This window comes from Lathyrus oleraceus, chromosome 5 (genome assembly GCF_024323335.1).
Source record: "Lathyrus oleraceus cultivar Zhongwan6 chromosome 5, CAAS_Psat_ZW6_1.0, whole genome shotgun sequence".
Classification (NCBI taxonomy): Eukaryota; Viridiplantae; Streptophyta; class Magnoliopsida; order Fabales; family Fabaceae; genus Lathyrus; species Lathyrus oleraceus.
In genome coordinates this window covers 321,451,252-321,463,200 of record NC_066583.1, presented here as the reverse complement: position 1 = coordinate 321,463,200, position 11,949 = coordinate 321,451,252, and the positions used below count along the sequence as shown (strand labels likewise).

The 11,949-nt window shown below is 32.4% G+C and overlaps 3 protein-coding genes across 4 annotated transcripts; 1 reads left to right on the top strand and 2 right to left on the bottom strand.

Moving 5' to 3' along the window:
* The first annotated feature begins 645 nt into the window (after positions 1-645).
* Positions 646-1,854, top strand: LOC127084325 (uncharacterized). 2 transcript variants are annotated; one of them, XM_051024750.1, is made up of 3 exons: positions 646-867; positions 1,238-1,353; positions 1,579-1,854. In XM_051024750.1, the coding sequence occupies exons 1-2, from the start codon at positions 727-729 to the stop codon at positions 1,307-1,309; spliced, it is 213 nt and encodes a 70-aa protein (XP_050880707.1). In that variant the 5' UTR covers positions 646-726; the 3' UTR covers positions 1,310-1,353; positions 1,579-1,854. The 2 variants fall into 2 exon arrangements, with proteins under 2 accessions (XP_050880707.1, XP_050880706.1); XM_051024749.1 differs by having other exon boundaries at positions 650-867; positions 1,546-1,854.
* A 541-nt stretch (positions 1,855-2,395) lies between these two features.
* Positions 2,396-3,907, bottom strand: LOC127084324 (protein LEAD-SENSITIVE 1). The gene is made up of 2 exons (XM_051024748.1): positions 3,483-3,907; positions 2,396-3,346 (listed from the first exon to the last, which is right to left on the bottom strand). The coding sequence occupies exons 1-2, from the start codon at positions 3,574-3,576 to the stop codon at positions 2,697-2,699; spliced, it is 744 nt and encodes a 247-aa protein (XP_050880705.1). The 5' UTR covers positions 3,577-3,907; the 3' UTR covers positions 2,396-2,696.
* Positions 3,908-9,316: 5,409 nt separating this feature from the next.
* LOC127080420 (secreted RxLR effector protein 161-like) lies at positions 9,317-9,706 on the bottom strand. Its single transcript, XM_051020740.1, has one exon. The coding sequence runs from the start codon at positions 9,704-9,706 to the stop codon at positions 9,317-9,319; it is 390 nt and encodes a 129-aa protein (XP_050876697.1).
* Positions 9,707-11,949: the final 2,243 nt, after the last annotated feature.

The following is an 11,949-nucleotide window of genomic DNA, read 5'->3' as shown; positions in this document are numbered from 1 at the left end:
ATTGTTATAACATCTCTATAATAAATAGAAAGCATGCTAGTTTCAAGTACACAATTTCAAATTCAATTTCAATTCACTCTTCTCTCTCACATACTAATTTGAGCGTTGAAGTACTAACCTTGAAGGTCAGTCTCTCCACCGCATCGTTCAGATCTGCCGTAAGTCTCCATAATCACTAATTCTCACTTCATTTCTTGTTCTGCAACGAAACAAACTAATTAAAAAAAAGGTATAATTGCCAAATTAGAGCCTTGTACTATTAAAATGATATTTAAATAGAAACAAATATTTTTTTTTCAAACATGACCATTAAAAAGGAACAAACGGAGGAAGTAACTTTAATAAAAAAAATTTAATGAACTATTTAAAAAACTTAAAAATAAATTATGCGATGAAATTTACATTATTGCATGATGGGTCTAAGGGGGGTGCCTTCCATCAAATTTGAAAAGGTAAAATAGAAGAGTAAAAAATTAAATGATAAATAGTAATTTTGTAAAAAGATTAATGTGAACAATTTTCATAGTAATTCTTAAGAAAATTTTTCTAATGACAATGATAAAAGATTACGATAGACTTTGATAAAAGTTTCAATGAACCGGTTCGGACCGGTCAATCACGTGCCACTTCATTTTTTTGTGTGATTTGCCTTAAGAATGAGAGAGAAAGAATAATGAATAGTAGTAAAATATTATTTAGATTTTGAAGGTTAGAGAGAGAACAGCGATGGCCAGGCGAGTCGAGAATCGGAACGAGTCGACATTGACTCGAATGGTTGATTCGGTGTTCGCCTTTGTGAGACATGCTGAGTTTGAGATCCTCTTCTTTCTCTTCTTCTTCATCGCTTATATTCTCTTCAAAGATATCGTAAGTTCTTTCTTTTCTACGTGTCCATCGTGTTTCTCTTTTCATGTTTCTGATCATATTTCTGAAATTAAGCTATAGTTTTTCAATTTTTGTGCTTGATTAGTGATTAATATATTGTAATCTGCATCGTGGAATTGATGATTGATTGGATTGTTATACCAAAAGCATTTAGGTTTTGAATTCGAGTAAGATCCTAAGAGATTCCAGATTTAGGTTTTCCGTTGAATCTTTAAGCTTTGATGGCTGGTTTTGATAAGTGGAGATTTTCGGCAACATGTCACGTGTTCTTCATCATAATTTTCATCCACTACACCCTGCCCCGTATATCTTGTAATTTTGCTTTTAATAACCTTGTTTGCATCATCTGCAGACATCAAGACCTGAATACAATCAAGTATTTGTGAAGAAGCCTGATGGTGGACCAGAACTTTGGCCCTTTTAAAGGAATTGATGCTTGGACCGACAGGTTGGATGTCGTCCTTGGAGGTATTCTTAGCACACCCTGTGATGATTTTGCATTTTTCCGTTTGTATTTGTATATTTATGTAATGTAGTTTTATAGGCAAAACAGTTGAAACTACCACATATTTGTATGGTGTTATATTCAGTTAGTAAAGCACAATCAGTAAAAATACGTTGACCATGATTTTTCTATTTTATCTCTTTCAAATTTGACAGGCTTGTTTCATACTATATCTCTTTTCTACACAGCTTAGAAATAGAAGTGCTTGGACCCTACTCATTCACGCTCAGGTCTCAAATGTGGTTTACAGGTTACTTATATTTCACGATCCTTGTGTTTGACATGAAAGGTCCCTATCTTTGACATGAAAGATAAGTGATTATGTATAAATGTTTTTAATAGTTAAATAGAGAATGTGGTTAATCTGTTTTTAAACAAGTTGTCAGTTGTTTTTATGAGTTCTCTCAAATGCTTATGCAAGTCCTTATGTCATACGGAAATACTAGTAAGCTCTTTCAAATACACACCTCATGTGTCATATCTGTGTTTTGAGATGCTGACAATCTTAATTAGATAGCAAAATTGAACAAAATCTAGACACATTAATATTTGACAAGGTCTCTTTAGACCATAGAACTATTGGGCGTTGACCTCAATTTTAACTGTTAGATTGATACCAAATATTTCTCTCGTTTTATCCCCCAACCATGGTAGATTCTCCTCCCATGATTGTCTCTCTCTCACTGCCTCCCCTGTCTGTCTCTCTCACTGCATCCCCTGTCTGTCTCTTTCATCATACCAAAGCTTCAAAGTAACCATCTCAATTCTACAATAATCAAAGCTTAAAAATTCATTGGAGAATCAAACATAACATACTGAAATTACAAGCTCACAAGCATTCATGAACCATATACTACCAAATAAGAAGTCAATCAAGATAACTCATTTATGAAGTTTTCAATTTAACTGTTTCAAGGAAGGTAAATCATACCTGAGAAATCAAACATAAACTTGAATCTATTTGTGAGATGGAGGATTACTATTGTCATTAATAGTGTCTTAGAAAATACAATCAGGTCCATATTTTATGCAACTCAACAATTATAGTATTGAACAAAGAAACATTAAAAGCATAAACTAAAGAAACAATATTCTGGCAATAGTTGATAAATAACTCCTATTGTGCTGCCATGTCCATCATTCTTTTCTCTCCCCGGAACAAGCTTGTCTTCCTTCTACTAAAATGGCTTACGAAACCTCTCTAAAGGCTAAAACAAACAATCTAAATGATTTGTTAAGAACATAACTGAAACTTAACAAAGACATTCTTAAAACACCATTCAAATATAATTTTTACTCAACCAAACTAGTTTTCTCTTACAGCCATCTCAGAGATTCTTTCTAATGGTACTTGAGTCACATCTTTGCGATATCCAATATCAGAAACCAATCTTTTATAGCTGTATAATATACAACCAACCAATGTTGGGCTACAATAACGGGCAGCCAAACGAACTGATGCAAAAGCCGCAGACTTGGCTGCAGCCAAGTAAGATGCGGCTTGTCCACTTCCGCCGCCTACACTAATATTTCTGGTTACTCGGAGGCCCGTTTTGCAATAAATTGCAAAATCTTCACAGTTATTCTTGGAGACATGGTAGTCACCAAATCCACTTTCAAGAAGAATAATAGCTCGGTGGATGACTTCTTCTGCTGGATCAGAAGAAGCAAGGGTGCATGTACCTCCTCGAGCTTGGGCTAGAAAATGTGGTATATTGACACCATACAGAAAGCGATATAGTTCACCTCCAGAAAGAAAGCAATCTAAGCAGGATAAGATGACACCATTAATCCTTGTTTCGCCACAATCACTGCATATAGAGCATGGAATGTTGTTGGTATCAAAAGAAGGAGCTGAACTAGTAAAGAGACGGTTGAAAGAAGTCAGTATTCCAGTTTGTTGTTGTCTTCCTTCAGTTGTGAAGTGGACTACGGTTCGCTCATTAACATATATTCCTGTTATCTTACAAAAATGCAGTCAGCAGAGCACAAATATGACATTAATCTTCTTAATAACCGAAAGTGTTTGATAAGTTTGAGACATTAATATATATAAATTCAAAGATGAATAGGAAAAAGAAGAGATGATAACCATGATGTGCAAAGAGGTAAGCCTTCCTCCAAGAGTAGATATGATCTCCGGGTTTCAATTGTATCCTATCAATCTTATTGGAAAAAACTCCCATTTTAATGCGTGTATGCTTTGCCAAGGTTAAGAGTGAAAGGGGTGAAGAGATTAAATAACTCGAACACGAGTACAATTTCTGTCTCTAGACCTTTCACTAGAGTATTTATTTTAGGCAACCGATATTCCATTTATGAGCAAAGTTGATGCATTTATTAATAGCCTTTGGCTTTTCAAGGTGCATCAAATAGCAGTTGCTGATATTAACAACATAGAAGGTTAAGGGGCAATGTATTTTCCATAAGGCTCAACAATAGAATCATCATATTTTTGTACCAAAAAGTAGTGGATCTTTAGCAGATAAACGTATAGAGTTGATGGATGTTGACAAATAAACCAGATGATTGAATTTGTGTTGTTTGATAAATTTTGTCTCTTTTAATTAATATATATTTTTGATATTGCAACTTTGTTCCCTCCATTTTTATTTTTTTTAAAATTTGAGTCCATCACTTCATTTTAATAGGGATGATAATGACAGGGTACTCATATATATATATATATATATATATATATATATATATATATATATATATATATATATATATATATATATATATATATATATATATATATATATATATATATATATATATATATATATATATATATATATATATATATATATATATATATATATATATATATATATATGAAAAAATATGCGGTTTGAAAATATTTACATACCTGAACTCATACCGGCGTTTGTATTCATACATGTTTTAACCGCATTTTTAATAAAAGAATAATCAACCAGTTATATTTTATCACGACATTTTAAGTTAAGTTATAGTTGAGTTAAAAAAAAGATATTTATATTAAAATGCATACAAATTTAATAATAATTTATTTAATAAATTAATAATAAGAATAAATAAATATATAAATAACTCCCCAACACATTAATTTCTAAGGCAACTACCTCACACCAAGGGTACACAACACATCAAAATACCAATAAACACAACACAATCACAACTATCACATAATTAAATTATGGAAAATAATATAAATAAAATCTGGGCGTTACACTATACGTCAGTTTTTTGTTTCGTGAGGTGAAATCGTTGTTATAAAATACATTATCGATAGTAATGATAGAAGATGAGGGAGATTATGCACATGTTGTTGTAGCGGGAAAAATACCCCGAGCGTAAGGAACACTCAAAATATAAACAAAATAGAGTCGTCATCGAACTTTATTTATTACTGAAAAGGGAAAATATCGATAAAACTCACGAAAAACAACAAGAAATGGTTGTCGCCATCAAATCGGGTTCATGAGTCAGTTATACAAGGGAAATGTATTAACACCCCTTACATTCTTTGTACTCAACGCGATCCAACATTTTTTTTATTAAAGGGGTGTTTTTTGAAATTATTGTGCTTGACAAGATTTCTCAATCATGCTCCTACGTATCTTCAGGTGCTATGGAGAACTCAAGGCTACGTAGTTCTTCTAAAAGTGAACTATAGGGTTGATTGGTTTTGAGGAGTGATCCTTTAAACATATCGAGTGATTAAATCTTTACTTGTTGTTTGCTCTTGGAGACAGAAGTCTTTGTTTGTTTCACGTCGGATATGGATAAAGCATACTCGTTTCTAAAAATGGTTTTCAAAGTCGCACAAGGGCGGAAAACAAGTTTGATTGGTTAAGTTGCTTTTATCAAGAAGTTTTGATCTTTGCTGAAGGTGAGTAAACATTTGAGCAGATGTGTGCACCAAACGTACGTTTACTCAGGGTATGCATGGATGTGGTTTCATTGTCCCCTTATTTCAAGTTTGTTTAATGTGTTTTTGATTTGAAAGACTAATAATCGTTTTGAATCCAGTGTGCTCTGAACGCTCGACCATCAAGGGGTCTAAAGAGATGTGCATCTCTTGTTCCTTTGTCTTTCGATTTTATTACGAAAAAGGTTTTGCATCAACGACTTGACGTTGGATCAAGCGTTGCAAGTTTGATTATAAAAAGAGTTTGGATGTGGCTGGGGAAGTGCTCGACTTTGCATTCAATTTGGATTTGATTTGGAGAAAAAAACTCGACGTTGGATCGAATATTTATTTTTTGTTCTTTTCTAAAAGTGGTTGATTTTAATCTTTGGTTAACAATCAAATAATGCAATGAAATAAATAAAAGTGATAAACTTATTTACACATCACAAGTATTAGGGTACAATTTGTCAAATGTAGATACAACACAATAATTAAACAATACAAGCTCAAAAGACAATTATAAATAAAAAATCTTCTTGTAAGAAGACCCAAGAGAAAGTCAAGGGACTCGAAATAAAAATTAGATATTTGAACTACATAATTTAGCGCTATATTAAACAATCGTAAAGTGAATCATGTAGGAATCACCATATCTTAGGTCGGTCAACAAAACTCTACGCGTTTAAGCAATTTCTGAAAATTAAATTGAATTTTTAACTCCAAAATTGCATCGCATCTGTGAAAAATCGATGATTTAAGTGACAAAAAGAAATGAAAAATTAAACTAAAAAAGTTTAGCGCTATGTTAAGCAATCATAAAGTGATTCATGTAGGAATCACTTTATCTGAGATCAGTCAACAAGACTATATGCATTTAAAAAATTTCTAAAGTTAAATTTTTAACTCCAAAATTGCACACATCTGTGAAAAATCGATGAGACAAAATAAATCGAATTCTCTTCTTAACAAATTAAAAACAAATAATTGATTAAATAAGAATAATACAATACAAATAATAATATTTACAATAATAGTAATAATGATAAAATAAATAAATAATTAATAATAACAAAATAATTATAATGACAATAATGATCAATAGTAAAATTAACAGTAATAATAATAATAAATATAAATAGTAATCAACAATTATAATAATAATAAATAATAATAATAAATAAACAATAATAATAATCACCAATAATTAATATTAATAATAATAATAATAATAGCAATAATAAACATAATAAACATAATAAACATAATAATAATAATAATAATAATAATAATAATAATAATAATAATAATAATAATAATAATAATAATAATAATAATAATATATAAAACAACAAAAGCAAAAAAATAAATGAAAAGGAAAAAACAGTGGAACGGCTGGCATTTAAATGAGAGAGAGGTTCATAAAATTTTCTTTAAAAACAAACAAACTCATCCAACCAGAATGAGACATGTGGCATGGTGGAAAAAGTCAAAACAATCAACATATATTCTTCTTCATCTCTTTCACATGTAAATACAGTAACAATATCAAACAACAATTTTTTTTTCTTTTAAAACAAAATAAGATTCTCCCTCTCTTATTCAATTATGTCTAAAAAAAATCAACAAATAAACAACAAAAACAACACAATAATAACAATCCGCCGACAGCAGAACAGTATAAAAACAACCTTCGACGGCGGTTGTCGGTGGTTGGCCGGAGTTAGGTGCGGTTTATGGGTTGTGTTGAGTTGATGAAGAGTGAAATGCCTTAATGTTGTTTCTTTTTGTTCAGTAAAAATGGGAGAGTGAGGAAGTTTTATGAGATGGTGTTGGAAGTGTTTTTTTATGTGTTAATGGTTCTTTGGTCTTTTATGAAGAGAAGGGTGTTGTTGTTTATGAAAGAGATGATACGTACGTGATAGGAACCGCCCGGTGTTGTCCTGCTGACAATTAAATACTTAATTATTACTACTTCTCTTATTATTTTGAATTTTAAAAGAAAAGGCTTAGTAATTTAATTAAAAACAAATATACTTGATAAAACTTAAACTAAAATATCCACTTAATTATATATAAATCTATTTATTATTTTGGCTAAAAAATAAAAAAAAAGAATAAAAAATAAATAAAAATAGGGTGCGAAAATGTTCGAAAAATTAAACTGAATGTAATAAAATGATCGGCGTGAAATAAACTTTTCGGAAATATACAGATTTTGATCAAATTTTGAAATAAAAAATGACCGATTAAAAAGCTCAAGCTTATCAAAATGCGATCGGAAAAATAGTCGAGAAATTGAAACAAACACGACAAGTTAAACTACGCGAACCGTAGATTAATAATACCGACGTCTGCAAGCTTAATTTTGAAATTTTTCGCTCGTTAATTCGACATGCATTTGAAAATTGATCGAACCGACCTGTTTGTAGGTCCGAAAATTATTTTGGTTGATATTTTAAGCGTTATACGAGACAAAATATATGTTGTGATAAGTAGAATAATGCATATGTCTTGTGAATGCCTTGATTTACTGATTGAATAATCGCAAAGAGACAATCAAATGCAAATGAATCACTCTTGAACCATTTACTTCTAATTCTTTATTACAATTAAAACTTTACAAAGATTCAGATGACGACAGTACTCTTGGTTGTCACTCTCTGAGCCTTTGAAACATGATGCAATGGAAATAAACGATGCACTGAGATTGAGAAATCAAATCTTCCGATTTCTTAATTAACAGATGGATGAATGAATGTCATCAAGACCAGATAAAATGTCTGAACTCCTTACTTTTCATCTAAACCCTGATCAATGCTTTTAACTTAAAGAATGCGTGATAAAAATGAAATGATTATGCTATGCTGATGCGAGTGAAAAACTTAGGGTAAAATTTAAGGTATGATACATGTATGTCTTGATTCAAAAGTAGATTTTTTTTTAGGTTTTGAGATATAATGTGGAAGACATGGCTGGTTGAAAAAGAAGAGGAGAAAGGAAATGTTTTTTTTCTTTTTCCACTCTTCCCGTTAAGTTTTGTGTAATTCTATTTTAAGAATTTACAAGTATTCTTTTTAATTCAAACCATTACAAGTTTTCCAGTAAATAATTTTTTTTTACCAAATGATCTTTCACATAATGATAATTGAATAAGATATATATTTTTTCATATTCCTTTATTAATCACTCATTTTATTTTATTTTTAAGATTTGAAACATGGATTTTAAAACAATTTCATCTTTACTCATAATTAAATTTGGGATGTTATTGCATCTCGATAAAACTTTATTGCAAATAAATAACAAGTTTGCTTTTTTATTTATTTATAAGCAATAGAAAAGTTGTAATTAAAAATGAGCACTAGGAGTGCTCACCCTTATACAACCAAGAAACCAAAAGGAAAACACCAAGAAATCAAAACTAACAACAAAACTGACCCTGCTAACTCTTGGTGCACAAGGTTGAAGATGAAGATGAAAGAAGAGAGAGAAAGAGAAGAGAGAGAAAAATTGTTATAACAAACTTTAAAGGGGAGAGAAACTGCATTCACAATATCTAAAACTAGTTACACGTTTGTTTAAATACACAAATCAAAATGCCACGTAGGCGTAACAAACTAATGCTAAAATTCAGAAGCTAAGCACAACTTATGGAACAACAACCTCAGAAGCTTTTGCTTTTGAGTTAGAACACCACTTCTGAATTTGAATTATATCTAACATCATCCCTTAATTCATATTTAACTAGCTAAACTTTACAACACCAATTACATCCCTCAGATGGATAAAGTGTTCAGTTTTCATAGCTTTAGTCAGAACATCTGCAAGTTGCTTTTGGGTGCTACAGTGTCCAACTTCCAGTTCTCCATTCTGAACCTGATTCCTCAAAAAATAAAACTTCGTGTCAATATGCTTGCTTCTTCTATGCAACACTATATTTTTGCAATGCTTATGGATGATTTGTTGTCAATCATCATCTTCATAGGCTTGTTCACTTTGATCTTCAGATCCAGTAACAAATTCACAAGTCAAATAGCTTGACACGCAGACAAAGCACATGCAATGTACTCAACTTCACAGGTTGACAAAGCAACAACCTTGGAACACCAAGAAATAGGACCTCCCAAATAGTTGAAGAAATATCTAGAAGTACTTCTTCTGTTAACTCTATCTCCACACCAGTCAGAATCTGAATAACACACCAGTTCTGATTCAGACTTAACACCAGAAGGGAATAACACTCTATACATCAGAGTCCCCTTAATGTACCTCAGAATCTTGACATCAACTTGGTAATGTAACCATTTTGGTATGTTCATAAACCTATTCACCATTCCAACTACATAATAGATGTCAGGTCTGATGTTGTAGAGATATCTCTTTAGAAGCTCAAGTTCATACTTCAACTGATGCAACATTATACCCTTCTAAGACATCCCTAGAAAATACACCATATTTCCTAGATCAGACATCTCAAACTCATTCATCAACGCCTTCTTGAACCTAGTTATCTCTTCCGAACAACTTCATGTTTGTAATATATCATCAACATAAAGACACACCAAAATCATATTGCTTTCAGAAGTATGCTAGACATAAACGCCATACTCCATCTCACACTTTATGAGTCCTTGAAGCTTGAAAAATGAACCAATATTCAGATTCCAAGCTCTAGGAGATTATTTCAGTTCATACAGCGTTTTATGTAACTTGTAAACCATCCCCTCCCTGTTCTTCTTCACAAATCCAGGAGGTTGTGACACGTATACCTCTTCTTGCAATAGACTGTTCAGAAAGGCTGATTTCACATCCAGATGTATCAGAGACCACTTCCTATTTGTAGCTATAGTAATCACCAATCTTATTGTTTCATGTCTAGCTACAGGCGCAAACACTTCAAAGTAATCTAACCCATATTTTTGGAGAAATCCTTTTGCCACTAAACTTGCTTTGTATTTGCCAATTGATCCATCTGGCTTCAATTTCACCTTGAAAACCCATTTGACACTAATGTCTTTCTTCTCTTTTGGAAGCTCAGTCAACTCCCAAGTCTTGTTTCTTTCTATAGCCTCAAGTTCTTCTTTCATGACCTTCAACCACACTTTCTTGAGCATTTCTTAAACACTAACTGGTTCAAAGTCTACTAACATGGCACACTGAATGACCTCTCCCTCAGAGTCTACTTCAGTATCTTGCAACATGTCAAACTCTACAAATCTCCTTGGTGTTTGTATGATTCTTTGTGGCATCTAAACTTATTTAGAATATTCTCCGGATGCTGGAACAATATCAGATGTTGGAACCCCATAAGCACCACCTTCAGAGTTTGGAATATTCCTAGAGTCTATATCACCATCAAAGTATGAATCACCATCAGAATCTGGATCAGAATCAACTTCACCATCAGAGTCAGACTCCCTTCAACTTCCGAGTCACTTTCAGACTCATCTTCAGAGACACCTTCAAAATCATCTTCTGATTCTGACTCGTCTTCAGAACCTTCAGATTATGAAGTATCTTCAAAAGTTAACTCAGGTGTTAGCACTACACTAAAGTTGGATTGAGACTTACTCCATTCTCACGCTTTTAATTCCTTCACAATGATGTCTCTGCTGACTTCAACTTTGTTAGTGATAGGACAATATAAGTTATAAGCACCTTTATTGTGGTACCCAATGAGCAACGTGACTCTTCTTATGTCATCTGACTTCCTTCTTTTAGCATCTGGAACATGTTTATAACAAATAGAACCAATCACCTTCAGATGAATCACACTTTGCTTGTCTCTAATCCACTTATGAATATGAACCATTTCCTTCAACTTCTTGGTTGGACACCTGTTTAGCACATATGTTATCGTGACAACAACTTCTCCCCACAAGGTGTGAGGTAGCTTATTCTCTTTCAGTATGCTCCTTATCATATCAAGAAAAGTTATATTTCTTCTTTCAGCAAGACCATTGTGTTGAGGAATGTATGGAGCAGTAACCTCACACTCAATTCTATTATCGTCACAGAACCTTCTGAACTCTGTAGAGTTGTACTCACTTCCACCATCAGTTCTGAGAATTTTCAACTTCTGACCACTCTTTTTTTCAGCCTTCACCTTGAACTTCTGAAACTCAGTAAACACCTCATTCTTAAACTTGATGAGTGTTACCCATGTCATTCTTGTGAACTCATCCACAAAAGACACAAAATACTTGTTTCCTATAAGTGAAGGTACTTTAAATTATCCACAAACATCAGAATATACCACTCCTAAAGCATACTTTGCTCTTGGGGCTACTTCTGATGCAAATGACAATCTAGGTTCTTTACCTTTCATGCATATCTCATATGACTTCTTAGGCTTCATAATCTTCGGAATGCCATATACCAGCTTCTTAGAATTCAGATGCCCTAAACTTCTGAAATTAAGATGCCCCAATCTCGTGTGCCACAACTCATTCTCACCTTCATCATCTTTTGCACTAAGGCATTTAGTTTAAGCTGTCTCCACATTCACCTTGAATGTTCTGTTGCTTCCATGCTCAGATTTCATAATCAACTTCTGATTAGAATCATACAACTGCAAGAGATTGTTATTCATAGTAACTGAGAAACCTTTCTCAATGAGCTGACCTACACTTATCAAATTGCTCTTCATGCCAGGAACATA